Source organism: Lemur catta, chromosome 12 (genome assembly GCF_020740605.2).
Source record: "Lemur catta isolate mLemCat1 chromosome 12, mLemCat1.pri, whole genome shotgun sequence".
NCBI classification, from domain to species: domain Eukaryota; kingdom Metazoa; phylum Chordata; class Mammalia; order Primates; family Lemuridae; genus Lemur; species Lemur catta.
The window spans coordinates 78,601,242-78,621,512 of record NC_059139.1 but is presented as its reverse complement, the minus strand read 5'-3'; the positions used below and the strand labels follow the sequence as shown (position 1 = coordinate 78,621,512).

The 20,271-nt window shown below is 33.8% G+C and overlaps 1 protein-coding gene across 2 annotated transcripts in view; it reads right to left on the bottom strand.

Annotated features, from left to right (window-relative positions):
• The window catches only part of YTHDC2 (YTH domain containing 2), a 68,607-nt gene that overhangs the window by 36,758 nt on the left and 11,578 nt on the right, over positions 1-20,271 (bottom strand). For both annotated transcript variants that reach the window (XM_045566241.1, XM_045566242.1), the window contains exons 5-12: positions 15,235-15,401; positions 14,183-14,285; positions 12,568-12,724; positions 9,276-9,383; positions 7,747-7,895; positions 6,744-6,879; positions 1,372-1,498; positions 1,097-1,162 (exon numbers count right to left, since the gene is read on the bottom strand). In XM_045566241.1, coding sequence (XP_045422197.1) covers positions 1,097-1,162; positions 1,372-1,498; positions 6,744-6,879; positions 7,747-7,895; positions 9,276-9,383; positions 12,568-12,724; positions 14,183-14,285; positions 15,235-15,401 — 1,013 coding nt within the window. The remainder of the gene's footprint in view (positions 1-1,096; positions 1,163-1,371; positions 1,499-6,743; positions 6,880-7,746; positions 7,896-9,275; positions 9,384-12,567; positions 12,725-14,182; positions 14,286-15,234; positions 15,402-20,271) is intronic.

Below are 20,271 nucleotides of genomic sequence, written 5' to 3'. Positions count from 1 at the left end.
ATATTCTGTTCCTTTTTTATAACATACTACTTTAGTTTCATGAATGCAATGGCTTCTATTACAGTTTTGATTTCTTGGTACTTTTCCCCTTCAAATTCCTGGTGACCCATCCTTGGCAGTTTGTTCATTTTTAAGAGTAAAGAACCAATGTGCACAGGTAGGGACTGTGAGTTATCTGGTCTAAAGAGTCATTTCATTGAAGGAACACCAAACTGCTTATAATTCTAAATCTTTTCTCTACACGTGGTCTATTTTTCCAGGAAGAAATTTTCCAGTTTTCTGCCAAAGAACATAAACTTCAAATAGGAAAAGGTGGCAGCGGACAGCGAGGAAGTGAGTGAATGGTATCTCAATTTTCAGTCTATAAACTTTCACTTAAGCCTTTTTGTTGTTTGATACCACACTCCCACTCACCCACTGTGCCTGATTACCCAAGTTCAAAGCCTCTATGGCTAATTTTTTAATAAACTTCCATTTCCTGCCAAGGTAGGGAAGGGATATCATCCTGATGGCAGGGGAGAAGGAGATTTGGAGTTCATCACAGAGAATACCAACCAATTCTGCATTTTTTTTTTTTTAGCCCTTTCTTTCACTGCTTCATTCAAAGGTAGTTGAATGGGCCTCTAAGGAGTTCCAAAGCTAAAATGAGTTTGTTTCTCATTGGCACTGTGAGTTATCCTAGTTCTGTTAAGCCAATTGTTACTTATCAATTAGCAATCTTTCATTCAAAAATGTATTAACATCTTCCATCAGTTCTTTGACTTTGTCAGTTTATACCTTTTATATTCCTTCACTGTCATTTTAGTGAGGTTTCAGAAAAACGCAGAGATGAATACTTGTGTTGTATTTACCACATTTAACTAGGAATCTCTCTTCTGATTTTTCAAAATAAAATAAAAAATAAGGTAAATATTATAAGATGATAGATCTCATTAAAAATATTTAAAAAATCAAATGGAAAAATTCCTCAGAATTACAAAAAAAAAATCTCTGGATAAGAGACAATAAATAGCATATATTTTTATATTCCATGATTTACATGACTAAGCTCTTTTTAGAAAGACGGTAGGATTAATTAAAAATCATATAGTTTTACCTGTAAGATTCTAGAAGATCCACAATTTCAGTCTGCCCAAAGTGTTTAGCCCAATCTAATGCCATCCTGCCAAAATTCAAAGATATCAAATGAAGACAAATGTTCTCAAAATTATAAAACTAGTCACTCTAAATTATTTATTGACCCATTAAAGTACAGATGTACCAGCAATTATTAAGCAATAGCTTTTAATTATAAAGATAAACACAAGAAATCAAAAAAGATATGTGTAGCTATACAAAGATATACAAAGAATGGATGCAGTTTAAAATTACCAGCCATTTGATGCTTTACTATGGACATTGGCTCCCATGCTAATTAACTGTTCTACTTGACTTGCAAAACCTCGTCCTGCAGCAACCATCAGAGCTGTTGCACTGGTTTCACTATGTCTGTAATCAACTAAAAAAAAGGAAGAGATAAATAAAACTTAAATCTCCAAACTACTTAAAATTTTAATTTTTTTTTTTAATTTAAATGGCAGAATTGAGTGCCAGAAGAATTAACCTGGGACTGTTCGTTCACTTTAAGTACATGATAACAGCATTATATAACCCTTAACTCAGATCATCCAAGGAAATCTGTTATTGATATGCCCTTAACAAAAATAGGATACAATAGAGACAATAGTTGGAAGGTAGGAGAAGGAAAGATCATGTTTAAACTGTTTTAAGCTCACCTATATAATTAAAACAGAAAAGGAAGCTACTAACTTGCAGAACCCTTAAATAATCTTCCTCAACCTAGATATTGGCTTGTTCAATAGATAACCTCAAAAGGGAAAATTTAATTCTCCATATACAGTATGTATACTCAATTACCTCATTATTTAATAATACTCTAAAACATGGTATCCATTATCAATATTAATCAGTGTTTTTTTAAAGTGGGGAGGGGACTTACAAGAGAATTACCTCAGGATTTTTTTTTCAAAGAATTTGTTTTTTTAGAACAAGTTTTAGATTTACAACAAAACTGAGAGGAAGATACAGAGATATCCCATATACCACCTACCCCTACACATGCATAGCCTCCCCCATTATCAACATCTCCCACCAGAGTGAAACATTTGTCACAACTGATGAACCTATATTAATGCATCATCACCCAAAGTCCACAGTTTACATTAGGGTTCACACTTGGTTTTGTACATCCTACAGGTTCGAAAATACAATGGCTTTCTTCTTAATATTGATAACGGCTTCTCTTGAAGAAAGCCAAAGAAAAATACATGATGGCATGTATTTTTATTTTTTATTTTGCTTTTTTTTTTGGAGGAGTTGTTTGTTTTTTGCAGATAGCCATGCCTTATTCCTAGATTCAGACTCAGTAGGTCTGGGATGGTCAGGCATTTTTAAAGAGGTCTATAATTGATTATGATCTGTACATACTCCATGAGAGTTACTACTTTAAGTGACTATTCAATTCATGGCCTTGGAAAATAGTACCAAACTGTGTGTATTTTGAGCAAAGGGGTATGAATAAATGTGGAAATTTAAAATGTCTTTAATATTCCTCCCTTTAAGAGGTGGAGCCTACTTCCCTTCTCCTTGAATGTGCACTGGACTAAGTGACTCACTCTAATTAACAGGATAAAATGGAAGTGGTGGTATGCAACTCTGGAGACTAGGTCATAAAAAGTAACTACAGCTCCCTGTTTGCTCATTCTTCTTCTCTGTTTAATCACTCACTCTTGGAGAAGCCAGCTGCCATGCCATGGAAAAGACCAGATGGCAAGTAACTGAGGCCTTCTGCCAATAGTCAGCAACAAACTAAGGCGCCTCTTTACCAAAAGCCATGTAAGTGAGCCTTCTTGAATGCAGATCCTCCAGCCCCAATAAACCTTCAGATGACTACAGCCTCTACCACTAGCTTAAGTGCAAACTCATAAGAAACCTGGAGCTCCTCTCAGATTCTTGACTCTCAGAAACGATTTGAGATAATAAATGTTTTAGGCTGCTAAATTTTGGAATTATTTGTGATGCAAAAATAGATGACTAGTATATGAAATATGACCATATAGGAATATGACAGAGAATGTCTAGTCTTACTAATTACTAGCTGCTTCTACAGGATCACATAGGGAAAATGATGGTACTAAAAGGAAACCTGTGATGGCCATGGTTTCCTGAATCACAGGAAGTATTTTCAACTCTGGTGCCAATTAAGAGTTGATATTTTTTAGAAAAGAAATAAAAAGATGGGAAGTGAAAAAACTGTTTATAGAGCTACCATAATATTTTAGTTTTCCTCACATGGTTTAGGATATCAGAATACTGAACTGAGGGAAATGCATAAACTATACATAAGAGGAGAGAAGAGACCTGGGTCCACAAGATGACCATTATTGAAGTAATAGTCTAGTGTTCGCTAAAAAAAAAATCAAGAAGAGAACCATAAATATTTTAAAGTAACAAGTCTCAGAGTTCGAGTTAATCTATTAATTTTCAAGTAAGACTGCTAAACTCTCCAAAGTAAATATTTTTTAAAATAACAGAATGAATGCCAGAAAACTGGAAATGAATAAATATCTACACTTTCAAATGCAAAAAATTACTTTTCAAAATGCAGATCAATTATTTTTCAAAAAATGAATGATGAGCTTTAAAAAAGTAGATCAAGAGAAGCTAAAATACAATTACAAAGAACAAGAAATGACAAAAGATTCTCATTTATTTCTTAAGAGGTCTGTTAGACTAGAAGATGTATAAGATTATAACTGCTTGAACATTCACACCCAAATATTGACCTAAACCCTCTTGTAGCATACCACATGCTTGGTCGCTGACCCAGGCTCCTCAAATTAATAAAATGAGAAAGCTTATTAATATAATAGATAACAATCAGAACTTTAAAAAAAAGTTGTTAAGCAGAAAGAATGGGCCAAATCTATAAGATAAAATTTTATTTGTTTGTTTGTTTGTTTTTGAGACAGAGTCTTGCTTTGTTGCCTGGGCTAGAGTTGAGTGCCGTGGCGTCAGCCTAGCTCACAGTAACTTCAAACTCCTTGGCTTAAGCGATCCTACTGCTTCAGCCTCCAGAGTAGCTGGGACTACAGGCATGCGCCACCATGCCTGGCTAATTTTTTCTATATAGATTTTTAGTTGGCCAGATCATTTCTTTCTATTTTTAGTAGAGACGGGGTCTCGTTCTTGCTCAGGCTGGTCTTGAACTCCTGACCTTGAAAGATCCACCCGCCTCGGCCTCCCAGAGTGCTAGCATTACATGCGTGATCCACTGCGCCCGGCCTAAGATAAAATTTTAAAGGACTTATTCCTTTAAATTAATAGAATGTCTCAAGCCAAAAAACTCAAAACCACAAGTACATGATACAGGGATTACTTTAATAAAATCACATGGTAAAAAATAACTAAGAGTTTCAAAGACAAAATGAATCAGTAAGACAATGGGGTTGGCAAAGAGCTATACAGACGACAGGCTGAGTTAATCTAAGCGAAGAGTAGAGGCTTTTAGGTTAATAGACGTACGCTATCTTAAGATGGTCACTAAGAGATTAATACTCAGAAATGGACACCAATGCTCTTCAAAAGGATAAAATAGAATATGTCCACAGAAGGTGGACCAAGGCAGGAAGAACCATATACCATGTTATGTTAAAGAAGAACAGAAATAATAGATATAGTGAGTCCAGTAAACAAAAAACCTAGAAGTCTTTCAGGCATAAATACATACTGAATCTCTTCATTATCACTCCAGCAGCAAAAAAAGGCAGAAGTTATATAGTTAGATTTCACTTCAAAATATTAAAAAATTAACAATTAAAACAATCCAAATTCAAAAGAATATCCTCAAGAAAGGTATTGATCTTCCTGTCACTAAACATGTTCAAACAAATTACCACTTGGTAAAGATGCTTAAAAGTAGTATCATTATTCAACAAATATTTTTCAGAACTTACTATGAACCTCTGGGGATACAGAGATAAGAAAAGTAAAAGAGACAAGGTTTCTGCCTTCGTGTAGCTTATATTCTAGTAGATGAGATAGGTAATAAAAAATAAAAAATATATGATATCAGTTAATAAAAGTACAATAAAGGGTAATAAAGCAGGGTAAAGAGAAATAGTGAGAAAAGGGTACAATTTTAGTAAGGTGATCAAAAAAGCCCTCTCTGAGAATGCAATATGTAAGCAGGGACCTAAAGGAAGTAAGCATTGGGCCGTATGAGTATCTGGGGGACAGTTTTCCAGGCATAGGAAACAACAAAACAAAGGCCCAAAGATGGGAATATGTCAGTACATATAAAGAACAGTAAGGAGACAAGTGTGCCTACGGCATGAACAATAGTGTGGCAGAAAATGAGATCAAAAAGGCAGCCAGAGACCCAATCATGAAAAGAACTTTAATTTTTTTTTTTTGCAGAGATGGAGTCTCCCATGTTGCCCAGGCTAGACTCAGGCGATCCTCTTGCCTCCACCTCACAAGTAACTGGGGACTACAGGAGCACCCGGCTCAGGAGTTTTTTTTATTCACAGTGTAATGGGAAGCCTGGGAGAGTTGAAAACTGGCAAGTGACATGATCCAACTTTCTTTCTGAAACGATCGATCTGATTGTTCTATAGAGAACAGACTACAATAATGTAAGAACAGAAGCAGTTAGTGGGCTACTGCAATAACCCAGGAGAGAAATATTGGCTTGGACTAGGATGGCAGCAGTAGGGGCAGTAAAATGTGGTCATATTCAGGATTTATTTTAGAAGGTAAAGCCAACAGGATTTGCTAATAGATTATATGCAGAGTATGAGAGCAAAGTCAAGGATGACTTTCTACATGCTTTGCTGCATGTAGCAAATTAGCAACTAGGTGAATGGCAGTGACCATTTACTAAAAAGGGAAACACTAAGAAAAGAACAAGTTGAGAGGAAGGTAGGTGGGGGGTTGCCGGGAGGGGATCAAACATTGTTTGGGACATATCCAATTTTACTCACAGAGCAGATATTGACCTGGAGCTATCAAGTAATCAGGTATGTTGAAGTCAGGAAAGGGAGCTCAGGACTGGAGATGTAAAATTAGGGGTCATTTAAAACAGGTATTTAATGCCATGACTATGTGAGATTCACATAGGGTGAAAGTATAGATAGAATTAAGGTCTTAGGTATTGAGGCCTAGGACATTCCATATTTAGAGGTCAGGAGAAAAAGAAAAATCTTGTGAAGGAAACCAAGAAGAAGTTAGAGCCAAGAAAATGAGAAAAAGCCAAGTATGGAATATCCGAAGTTGACTGATGTTTCAAGAAAAGAGTGATCAATAATAATTACAATAATGATGCTGAGGGGGTTAGGTGAAGGGATTAACTCCTTGATATCTAAATCTTTCTTGGGAAGGGGAGATCAGTGTATGTGCACAACACATACACATGAAGTATTTTTGCACACAATTGTCATGTATTCACAGACCTCATGAAAATATGATGAAGATATTAGGTTAAGAATCCCTGATTTAACACAATATTTATTAATTCTACTATGCTAATAAGATCTTGATTTGTGCACTTTAAATATAATAAGTACTCCAAAAGAACAAATTATTCGTTGGGAACAAAAAATGTAGTGCATAAATTTTGAATTAAACTACACTCCCACCATAAATAACTGCAAGAGTAATAAAAAAACTTTAAATAAACTTACCACTAACATTTTCAGTTAAAATAAGGTGAAAGACCTGAGCAAAGGCATCAACATCTTTATGCAACCATATGTCAGAAAGACAAGCATCCATTTCCTTTATTAACCACGGTTCAAGGCAATTCACATCTTTTTCTGTCTACAAAAAAAAAAAAAAAAGAAAAATTACAAATTATGTAACAGCCTAATATTTGCTTATAAAGAATGTAAGATAGCTACAATGTCCACAAGGACCACTAACCATATAATACTACGACAAAGACTTTGACATAAACGTTTCTCATTTCATCACAAACATTATCACTCACAATATATATCTTGTTCTTACCTTTATCTTTCATCTGAGAATGAGCTTGTCAATAAAGGACTCAATAAAGGCACAATGATAACCAACTATGTTTCTGATAGGATGTTTCTAAATGTATCTATATACCAGAGGTTCTCTCTCCCGACTGCACATCAGAGGAAGCCTCACCTGGAGCTTTTTAACACTGATGTCCCATTTCACCCCACAGCAAGTGCATCAGAATCTCTGGTGGTGGGGCACATATGGTGGAGCACCATAGTCCACAGGGCTTTAAAAGCTCCTCAGATGATATAATCTACAGCCAAACTGAGGAACCACTAATTCACATGGTCAAAATATTGTGCATTGACCCAAATGGGTCTTCCCTATACTAATAATTTTTAGTCACAATTTTTAAACATTCTTGAAAATTATTTTTAAAAACCCATGAATAGTTCATTCTGATGCATTAGAACTTTAAACACTGATAGAAAACTGCAAGCATATCTGTATTATTAATACATATCTTCTCATGCTCAAAAACAGTTAAATTCCTTTTCTAAAGAATAAAAAGTTGCTCTGAAAAATCTGTTGTAGTCAAAGATACACTAAGAGAATTACCCTTCCATTATCCAGTAAAAAAATTATAATCTCATAAAATGTTCTTTAACCTACACAATTTTCACTCAAAATATCAGCAGGAAACCAAGGAGGTCTTACCAACTGACTGAAGACAGCATCACCACCATCATCCAATAAATCATACTCTTCAGTCACCTCTGGAACAGTTCTCTGCCTCTGAGATTCTGGCTTGAAAGTATTCTCTTGAGCTGAGTACCATTCTGTAAGTGTGGTTTGTTGTTTCTCCTCTAAATTATCAAAGAAAGTATAGATAAATTCGTTCCTTTTTGAAATGTATTACTTTAAACAAATTAAGTGAATCTGGTTATCAGTTTGCAGGTACTTTTTAAAAATATATAAAGAACATTTAATAAAATGTGTTATGCTGAACCACATGAAACTGCTTAAAAACTTCATCTATTCATATATTAGTAATAAGTTTACTTCTAAGTAAGACAAGAATTAAAACAGTATTTTTATCCATATTATAAATATTGTTTAAATCAATGACTAATATTTATATACCACTTTGCAGAAAACCATTTGTAGAACTTCTTTCACCGTGCTAATTGTTTAAGATACCACAATTACACACAATTTTCATCTTCAAAAGTTTCATGACATAGGAGTTTTACAATTTACATATCAGTGATTCAGCATTGCCCAATGAAATAGCCATTGTTAATTACATTTTTCAAGGGGAGTTAAGATATCTGTCCAAGGTCATACAGAGTAAACCAAAAGTATTAAAGCTTGAAGCCAAGTCTTTTTTTTTTTTTTGAGGCAGAGTCTCACTCTGTTGCCCAGGCTAGAGTGCCGTGGTGTCAGCCTAGCTCACAGCAACCTCAAACTACTGGGCTTAAGCAATCCTACTGCCTCAGCCTCCCGAGTAGCTGGGACTACAGGCATGCGCCACCATCCCCGGCTAATTTTTCTATATATATTTTTAGCTGTCCATATAATTTCTTCCTATTTTTAGTAGCGATGGGGTCTTGCTCTTGCTCAGGCTGGTCTCGAACTCCTGAGCTCAAACAATCCGCCCGCCTCGGCCTTCCAGAGTGCTAGGATTACAGGCGTGAGCCACCGCGCCCGGCCCAAGTCTTCAATAATGAATAATCTAGTTAAAAGTAAGATAAAGGAATCTGAACCCTAATTCAAAAGCTGAGATATAGTATAACATAATAAGTGATGCATTAATAGGTAAACTAATGCTAAATTCAAAGTACAGATGAAATCCCACAATATCAAGATGTTCAAAACATTCTGATCAAAGATGAGCCTATTATTACTCAAATGCTACCTTTTTTACTCCCTCCTATCCACTTCCCTCTCCTATCCTATAAGATATGCTGTAGGCAGCCAGCATATACTTTTTTGCCTCCTTAAACAGACACATTCAACCTCTTCAACTCTGGTATTCATTTCCAATGTCTCTCCATAGATTATAATTTGAGGACATAAACCAGAATGCAAATGTACATTTGGGACAATATTCTAATATAATGTTACATAATTAAATACACAAGAAAAACACTTTCAAGTGTCCTTGTACATCCATTATATAAGGCTGGAGTATGCCAAAAAGTCATTATCAGTAGCATTTTATATTTCTTTAATTAAAAATTTACCTCTCTGTTTTTCCTTTTTGTACTTTAACATTTCTTTGTTTGTATATCCAGTAGTTCTTAAAATATCTTCCAGAAACATTTCTTTTACTTCAAATGGTCTTCCCTGTACTAAAAAATAAAATTTTTTAAAAAACAGTCAATTTGCACCTTAGAGAAAATTCACAAAAAACATGAGAGTCCCAATTCAATGAATCTAAGTGTAACATCCAAAAGCAATTCCATAGTTCAATTGACTCTTTAAGATATGGTCCTTAAAATATAACTTTGATTTATAGACAACTGTATATAATAAACCATATTTTTATTTTAGACAACTGTTCATTTGTTTGTTTGGTTTTTTTGCAGTGTTTACGAACTATTTATCATGTGTTTGGCATCATGCTAGGCACCAGGAATACAAATGGTAAGCAGAAACAGAGCTATAATACTTCCTGCCCGCCTCAGGCAAGCTAGCAGGGGAGACAGATAGTAAACGAATAATCCAAAATATAAATGTAAAAATGGAGTTGTGAAAAGTCCTGTAAGAGAGTTTTATGAGAGAGAAGTACAAGATATCATGACAGTATGTAATAGGGGGATTTGACTGTCAAGAAAAGCATCATTACTGAGAAAATGGGGAGCAAAAGAAGGGGATAAACAACATAACCAGGATATATGGAAAGGAAAAAGTGTACAATGAAGAAAAAATGAGCATGTGCAAAGTCTCTGTGTTGGGAAGGAGTACAATGTTTTCAAGAAAAGAAAAAGGCCAACTAGAAAAATGGTGGGAGTTGGTGAGTGGAGAGGGGATTACAGTTTAAAATAAGGCAGAAGAAATAGGTAAGACCTACTAAGGGTTTAGGTCTTTAACCAGAGATAAAGGTCATTCAAAGATTTAAGCTCAGGAGAGTGCTCAGTATCATCAGAATTGCACTTCAGGAAAGACCAGTCTGGCTGCAATGTGGAGAATGAATTTAAAAGACAACATAATGGATACATCAGACCAAGCAGGAACTATTGCAATAGTTCAGATCAAAGAGAACAATGACTTGAATGAGTTGGTGATAGTGAAAATGAAAAAGAAGCAGACAGATTCTAGAGCTAGTCAAGAGGTAAAGTCCATAGAACTCAGCATTACATTAGATATGGAGGAATGATAAAAAAGAAAGTGTCAACTATAGTTCTTGGATTTCTGGCTTGCAAATCTGGATAGATGATGATTTCATTCTCTGAGGTAACAAGGAAAACTAAAGAGGAGAATAGGTTGTCTGGTGGGAGATGGGGTTTCATTTCAGGCATGTCAAACAAGAAGTACCAAAAAATGAGCTTTCAATTGTACCTTTCAATTGATTTTATGTGCCTGATCATCTAGGAATATCATGAGAAGTTAAGAAGAACTTACAGGTTTGTGACTTAGGTGGAACTAGGTATGATTAACCAATACAAGAAGAGAACCAGGTTTTGTAGAATAGATTAAATATTCAGTTTGGGGCACATTAGAAATGAGCTACTTGTAAGATATCTAAATCCAAAGCTCTGGAGAATAATCTAAATTAAAAATAAAGATTCAGGAGTCATCAGTACAAAAGAGAAAATAGAAGCCAAGAGCATGAATGAGAGCTTCCAAGGAAACTATGCATCCATCTCCAGTACCTAGCAGAGCATAGCACGGAGCAGGAAAGAAGTTGGGAGAAGGAAGGAAGGAAGAGGGAGTGAACAGGAAAGAGAAAAGGAAATGGATCAAGAGAATAACTCTAAAAAATACCAAACATTTAAGCATCATGCAAAAGAAGAAAAGCCCAGAGAGGAGACTGAGAAAGAGCAGGCTATATTGTAGAATGAGACTCAGGAGGTAGTGTTGCCAAATAAAATTATGAGATCTGAGTATTTCTCTCTCTCTCTCTCTCTCTCTCTCTCTCTCTCTCACACACACACACACACACACACACACACACACACACACACACACACACAAAGGACCAATAGAAATACCACAGAAAACTTAAGTACAATTTTTGCCTAAAATCTGAATATTAGGCTTGGCAATTAGATCAATGTCATAACAATACTGGTAAGAACTCTCAAGTGAACAGCCGCATACACTTCAGAAACATAAATCATTTCATCCTTTTGAAAAGTAAAATGGCAAAAGCTGTTAAAATTAAAAATAGTTATACTCTTTTACTTAGCAATTTCACCTTCAGGAATCTAGCTCTAGAAATAAGAGCAACAGTATATAAGGATATATGTAACAAGGACGTTCATTATAATGTTGTTTATAGTGGGGGTTTGGGGAGAAGAGATGAAGGCCCAACCTGAATATCCAAAAATAAAGAAATGGATAAAAGTACAGTACATCCATAGTGCAAAATACTAAAGCAGATGCTTAACATAATGAACTAGATCCAGAGTTACTGAACTAGAGAACTGTTTGTGATGAATAAAGCAAACTGCAAATAATGTATTAGGCAGGTGCTCATTTTTGTAAAACCCATTTTCGTAAACCTTATATATATGTATATATTTACATATGTTTGTATGAGCATAGACAAGGTAAGAATGGATATATACAATGCTTTTAACATCTGTAGTATCAGGATAGTAGGACATGGAACAAAAGAGGATGGGGAGCTGGCCGTAGTGGCTTATGCCTGTAATCCCAGCACTTTGGAAGGCAGAATCAGGAGGATTATTTGAGGCTGGGAGATCGAGACTAGCCTGGGCAACTTAGCAAGAGCCTGTCTCTACAAAAAAGAAACAAAAAATAAAAATAACTAAGAAACATCTAAAATAAGTTTGTTGAAAAAATAAAAATTAAAAAATTTTAAAAAGAGGATGGGGCAACTATGAACTTTCTCTCTTGAAGTAAACACAACTTTTGTATTTTTTGAAGAGGAATTTATAATTTTTTTAAAGATCAGTGGTAAAATCTGCTTTTATTAAAGGACAAGAGCAAAAGTTAATTGTCAGCATATTCAGAAGTGAATCTGAAATAAACATGGGAATGAAGACTACTTTTTTCAAGGAATCTACCAATAAAGGGAAGAAGTTATAGGACAAAATTTAAGCAGGGAACACAGGGTCAAAATAAAGCATATTTCTTTTTAAGATTAGAGAATTGGGCTCATTACACAAAAATGAAAAGCTGTAGATGGAAAAGGAGAGGTTGAAAAGAGAAAACTATCAAGCCTATCTAAGGGGAAACAGAAATGCATGCCCTCTACTTCAGAACATTCTCCAGTTTCTGTCAGAATAAATATAATCAGGCTCAAAAGTATTCATAAAAATTATAAATCTCACAATTTTAACTTACTATATATCACTGGACAACTTCCAAAATATCTTATAAAGAGATTTACATCCAAAGCAGCACTAGAAAGAATTAGTTTCAAAGTTGGGTGCTTTTGCAACAAATCTCTTAACTTTGTAAGTAAAAAATCACTAAATCGATCCCTTTCGTGCACTTCATCCTGCAATAAACAGAAATGAAATCATGGAATAGTTAAAACTATGGATGACTAAGTCTTTAAAATAATGGCACTAATTTTGGACTAATTCAAATTAAATGTGGACAAGGCCAATCAACATTAGTGAAAATTTTGTACTATAGACAATTCAGAAATAATGAAACATTAACAACCTACTGTGGATAAGAAAGTACAGTTTTCCTTCAGTACCTATGGAAAATTGGTTCCAGGACCTTCCCCTATATCAAAATCCATGGATGCTCAAGTTCCTGATATAAAATGGCATAGTATTTGCACATAACCTATACACATTCCTCTATATACTTTAAATCATCTCTAGATTACTTATAATACCTAATACACTATAAATTATACAGATACTTGTTAAACTGTATTTAGAGAATAATGACAAGAAAAGTTCAGTATAGATACAATTTTTTTTCCCAAATATTTCCAGTCCTCAGTTGTTTGAAATCACAGATGTGGAACACACAGATACAGAGGGCCAACTGTACTGCCCTTATTTCCCACAGAATATAAAACCACACAAACTATAATAAATTCTAAATAAGTTAAGTCCAATTTAATGTACTTTTAATATATACAAAATCTATTTAAATATGCTTCTGTTGCATCAGGGCTCAGGTGCACCCTTTGGTTTGGGTACATTTTAAAAGCTGCTTATTAGAAGCCCATAAACCTTAATCTAATTTTTTTCTGAATTAAACTAGATAAAAACTTGTATATATTTTTTGAGACAGGTTCTCACTTTCTTGCCTGGGCTAGAGTGCAGTGGTGTTATCATAGTTCACTGCAACCTCAAACTCCTGGGCTAAAGCAATCCTCCTGCCTCAGCCTCCCAGCTAATTTTTCTATTTTTTTGTAAAGATGAGGTCTTGCTATGTTGCTCAGGCTGGTCTCGAACTCCTAGCCTCAAGCCATCCTCCTGCCTCAGCCTCTCAAAATGCTACGATTACAGGTGTGAGCCACCATGCCTGGCCTATAATTCTTTAATATAGGAGTAATTCATCTACTTAGCTCATCAGCAGCTAGTTAATTTAGCAACTTATCCATCATGTTAAATGACTATAAAGTATACCTCTATAACTGAGAAATATATGACAATAAAAGAAGGATCAGATGACCAAGTATAGAGATAAAAGGAAAATCACCATTTCCAGAAAACTCCAAGTACATGCATCATTTTCATATATGAAAACTGTATTTTTAAAACTACCTACTTATTTTATTTTCCCCTAATAAAATCTGATGGTTTTATTATATCTTTATTTGATAAAAAATATTTATTTCTAACAATTATAGACAAAAATAATAACTTGATAACAGCCTGTTCAAAAGAATAAACTGATTCTCATTTTTATGCTATTCCAAAAACTGTAATTATGTATTTAAATTTTAAGCAATCTGAGTTACATATGGCAAATTCAGCAATAGTCTTACCACAATAACATGTGTCACAGTTGACAATGTACTATCACCTGCCATCAATGTACGAAGCAATACCCCATTAGTGCAAAATGTCAGAAGTGTCTTTGGAGAAACCCTTTTTAAAAAATCAAAATAAATTGCACAATTAAAAATCTTTTATGTAATTAAAACATGATCACAATAAATGCTGGTCTTATACACACTTTAATAAGTATTACTAATATAATAGTGTACTGGTAGGTACAGTTTACTACCAAAGTTATGTGATTTTGCAAGATTACATGAGATTGCCTGACAATAGACTTTTATTAACTAAGTGATGTATTTTGTTAAAGAACCTAGATAGCCATTTTTAAAAAAAAAAAAAGAAAGAGACCTTTAACACTTTTTGCTTGGGTAAAAATATATCACAAATGAAATCAGGTTTTTTAATCACCATTGAGAACAAAGAAATAGTACTACTTATCAAGAAGATATTAAGGTACTACAGGTTGAGTATCCTTTATGCAGAATGCTTGGGACCAGAAGTATTTCAGATTTGGGATTTTTTTGGACTTGGTGATACTATCAGTTGACCATCTCAAATCCAAAAATCTGACATCCACAATGTGCCAATGAACATTTTCTTTGAGGGTTATGTCAGCACTCAAAAAGTTCCAGATTTTGGAGCATTTTGGATTTCAGATTTTTGGAATTGGGATGCTCAACCTATATTACTGCTAATAATAAATTCAGTCATTAACATTTAGTGAGTGCTTACTCTAAACTTCACACCAAACCTGCATCCTAGGTGCTTTCATTAGTCTCACTGGATGAGAAAACTGAGGCTCAAAGATGGCACTTGATCATGAAATAAAATTTTTATCTATGGTCCAAACTCTTTCAAACTATTAACACTTGTTCAAAATCTCTCTAAGTTTAGACATGATATCAACATCCTGATACAGACTTACATGGGGCAAAATGATGATCTAACTTTTCAACTAACACATCCTCTATTTTTAGTGAAATATAAACATTTAGTCTTTTCTAAGCATGATAAAAGATAGGAGAATTGTCTTTACCTGCTTTCTAATCGGATCTGATAACCAATTGTTTGACCAATCCTTTCCCTTCTCTCTGCAGCAACTCTTTCAGCCACAGCAATAGCTGCTAATCGTCTTGGTTGAGTACAAAATATACGGCAAGGGATACCATTTTTAAAGCAATCATCTAAAAGGAACTGAGGAATCTGAAACAAAAGTGTTAAAACACTATAAGATGACATGATTACATACCCAGAAAAATCCAAGTGAATCAAATGAAAAACCATTAAAACTAAAAAAGTTCTACAACCTGTCCAAATATAAAATCATAAAATCAGTAACTTTCATGTAACTGGTAACAATAATCAGCTAAAAAATGTAATTTTAAAAGATCTTGTTCACAAAAGAAACTAAAACTAAAATATCTAAAATAAAATTTTCCAAAAACATTTAAGGCTTACATGAAGAAGACTGCTGAAAATGCTGCTGAAAAATGTAAAAGAAGACTTGAATATATAAAGAAATATGCTATATTCCTGGATAGGGATAATCAATATTGTAAAAACGTTAATTCTCCCCTAAACTATTCTATAAAGTCAAAGGAATGAAAATAAAATTTCCAATGAGAATTTTTAAATAGTGAAAAGCATAAAGAAAATAAAAATAGCCTATAATCCCAGCACTGCAGGTATTTTCTATAAATAAAATTCAAACAGGACGGAAAGATTTAAAATCAAAAGTAAAAGTCTTACCCACCCATTCCCCATGACCACTACCCTTAATCGTCTCCAAAAAGTAACTACAGTTAAGTTGCTTATGAAATCTTTCAAGAAAAAAAAAGTTTACACAACTCAGAATATCTATGTATATGTTTTTTACTCACATAAAGTGATTATTGTACTTAATGTATGTAATTTTCAGTTTTCACTTAATATATCAGCTCTACCTAACCCATTTTAACAGCTACCTATTCTATCTTATGGCTATGCTGTAATTTCACAATGACTACACATTTAAGTAATTTCCAGTGTTTTTAGGTTTGTTATTGATAATGTTGTTTACTACTATGAACAATGTTGCAATAAACATCTATTTCCACATACTTTTGCAAAGATATATGGACTATTATACATCACTAGCAGTGAAAATGCTGAGTCAAAGAGTATATAAATTTTTTATTTAGATTAAAAAATGACCAAGTTACCCTCCAAAACAATTTATACTCCTACCAACAAAGCCTATTTTCCAACACCCATACAAATACTCAGTATTATCAATTTTTTTAATTTCTGCCAATCTGATATTTGAAAAACATAATCGTTTTGATTTTCATTTCTTTAACTGTGACTAAAAGAGAACATCTTTTCATATATGTCTTAGCCCCTAGGTTTTTTAACTTGACTAGTTCATCCAAAAGCATAAATGCACAAGAACTACCAAGAAATATTTTAAAAGAGAAGATAAGCAAATTACAAAAAATCAAAGATAAAGAAAATATCCTGAAACCCGCCAAAGGAAAAAAATGCCTTACCTATACAGAAGCCAAGATAAGAATTCCATCTGACTTCTTAGAAACCATGCATGCAAGAATAAAGTGGAATGAAAGTGTTGAGATAAAAAACCCCACCAACCTAGAATTTTGTAACTTGCAAAATTATCCTTCAAAAATGAAAGAAAAATGAGGGCTTTCTTAGAAAATTGAGGGAATTTCAGCCAAGCACCAGTGGGTCATGCCTGTAATCCTAGCAGCCTGGGAGGATTGTTTGAGCTCAGGATTAGGAGTTTAAGACCAGCCTGAGCAAGAGTGAGACCCTATCTCTACTAAACACAGAAAAATTAGCTGGACATCATGGCTTGAGCCTGTAGTCCCAGCTACTTGGGAGGCAGAGGCAGGAGGATCGTTTGAGCCTAGGAGTTTGAGGTAACAGTGAGCATGGTGACACCACTGCACCATTCTACCCATATCCCAAAAAAAAAAAAAATTGAGGGAATTTGTTGCCAGAAGACGTGCCTTGCAAGAAATGTTTAGAAAAAAAAAAAAACTCTTTAGAAAGAAAGAAAATAACATACACCAGAAACTTGAATCTTCATAAAGAAAGAAAAGCACTGAAGAAGGAATAAGTGAAGGTAAAATAAGAACTTTTGTTTTTCTTATTCTTAATTAATCTAACAGATAAATTTGCTTAAAATAAGGCCAGGTGCAGTGGCTCACGCCTGTAATCGTAGCACTCTGGTAGGCTGAGGCGGGAGGATGGCTTGAGCTCAGGAGTTCGAGGCCAATCTGAGCAAGAGTGACAGGCCGTCTCTATATAAAAAAAAATTAAAATAAAAAATTAAATAAAAAGTTTGTTTAAAATAACAATAGTAACAATGTATATGATTACATATGTTTATGTATATCTTTTCTGTGTGTGTGTACATATGTATGCTTATATATAAGTGGAATGAATGACAACGATGATTCAAGAGACAGGAGGGAAGAATTAGGATGATTTTGTTATTTAAGGTATTCACATTACCTGAAAGTCATATAGTTTACTTGAAAGTGGACTTGGTTTAGTTGTAAATGTATATTGCAAACTCTGAGATAACCACTAAAAAAGGTAGAAGATAATGAAGAGGAATATTATGCCCGTATTGTAAACTACAAAAAGCAAAACACAAGATCCTGGTACAGGAGTAGATAATGAGATTAAAGATTAAAAATGGTATCTTAAATCAGGGGGGAAAGCATATATTATTGATAAATAAAAGTTATATTTAAATTAGATATTAACATGATGAGAAAAGTAAGATTTCTACCTGATATGATACAGTAAAATAACTTCCACATGGACTTTTAAAACTACAAAAGTATTAGAAGAAAATATGTATAGGAAAAGTAGAGTGCAGCGGAGCATGCCTGTAGTTTCAGCTACTAGTGAGGCTGAGGTGGGAGGATCCCTTGAGGCCAGGAGTTCAAGACTGCAGTGAGCTATGGTCACCCTTGTAAATAGCCACTGCACTCCAGTCTGGGCAACACAGCAAGATCCTGTCTCTTAAAAATTAAAATAAATTTTTTACAAAGAATGAAATATTTAGAGGACATTTTTCTTTAATCTTGGGTTAGGAAATGCCTTTCTCAGTATGGCCCAAAGCCCTAAAAAGATTGACAAGTTTGACTAAATAAAAATTTAAAATTACTAAATAAGATATCATAAGCAAACCTAAAAAGTAAATAAAAAATAAGGACAAATTAAAGATGTTTAATAGTCAATAGGCATGTATCCATAATATATAAAGTGCTCTAAAAAAAATTCAAAATGATTAAGTCAAAAGAAAAATAGAACAAGGAACTCACAGAAGATAAACAAATAGATAAGTAAATAAAAAGATAAGAATTAAGGAAATGCAAATTAAAACATTGTTGTTTATCAGCTTGATAAAGGTTAAAAAAATTATATCTATTCTTGCCCACCATTTAGAGAAACAGGAACTTTCAATACCATTTTACTGAAATACAGTAACTCTTTTTAAAGTTATTACACAATATCTAGTTAATCTAACTATTCAAATTTTAACTGCCATATCCCTGATCTGGCATTTCCACTTTTAGGAATTTATCTTACTGAAACACTCCCACAAACAAAGAAATATTAGGATACAATGTAAGAAAGTTAAGTACAATATAAGAGTAAAGATTCCTGCTCTGCCACTTCCTCACTATATTAACTAGGGTAGATTAATATCCTTGAATTTTAGTGTTTATTTCTCATTTGTAAAAACAGATAAAACCTACATGTCTTGGGGTTATTGAGAAGCTGAAATGAGACAACCCTTGTAAAAATTCAGCACACAGTAAACCCATTTTTTATCATTGTTTTTTATACCATTACAACAATGTTCAGGAATACTATGCAGTTGTTTAAAAAATGGGGTATCTAGGTACCGACATGGGAAAACATCCAATATCTGGCAAGTGAAAAAAGCAAATGCAAAATGTATGTATGCTATTATCCATGTTTGTTTTTAAAAATAAATATAACAGTGCCGTAAAGTGAACAAAAACAAAACACACAACCCCCTCCAAAAAAAAACCCCACAAATATATATTCCCAGTTTCTGACAATAATGCGGGGGGAAAGAGTAGCAGGAGAATTAAAAATCTTTCACTTTCTATGTCATATTTTCCATAATGTTCAAGTTTTATATAATGGACATGAATAAAAAAAAAAATTCAAAAAGCACTTAACTTTATAATACCATTAAAGGCAAGATGAAACTGGCTAATGATACTACTTTAACTGTTTTATATTTCACAGAACAGAAACATTAGTATTTTACTTTAACTCCTTAAACAAGATACCCATTAGATTAATAGTTTTTTCCTGAAAAACAGAGTTTAAAATATTTAACTACTAATTAAATTCTCAAGTATTCTTTCATATCTAGTAAAATGATACACATAATTGTGAAAATGGACATCCATAATTCCAATATACAAATATCTAGCAAAGACATTCAACTAAATAAAAACATATTTTATTGAAACTTCCATGATCTCTATTCAATATAATTTAAATTGCTATAATTAACAACCTAATGACAAAATTTACTCATATTAAAACAATTATAATAATCTAAGACATCTGAACTCCAACTTTTTTGGAGTGACTTCATAGAATTTCACTTAATCATAAAAGGACTCATGCTGAAGAAAAATGTTACATATTATCTTCAGATAAAAACTTTTAATTATTTAGTTTTACAGGCTCAAGTTTTGTTTTTTTTTTTTTTTTTTTTTTTTTGAGACAGAGTCTCACTTTGTTGCCCGGGCTAGAGTGAGTGCCGTGGCATCAGCCTAGCTCACAGCAACCTCAGACTCCTGGGCTTAAGCGATCCTACTGTCTCAGCCTCCCGAGTAGCTGGGACTACAGGCATGAGCCACCATGCCCGGCTAATTTTTTTGTATATATATTTTTAGTTGGCCAGATAATTTCTTTCTATTTTTTTAGTAGAGACGGGGGTCTCACTCTTGCTCAGGCTGGTCTCGAACTCCTGACCTCGAGCGATCCACCCGCCTCGGCCTCCCAGAGC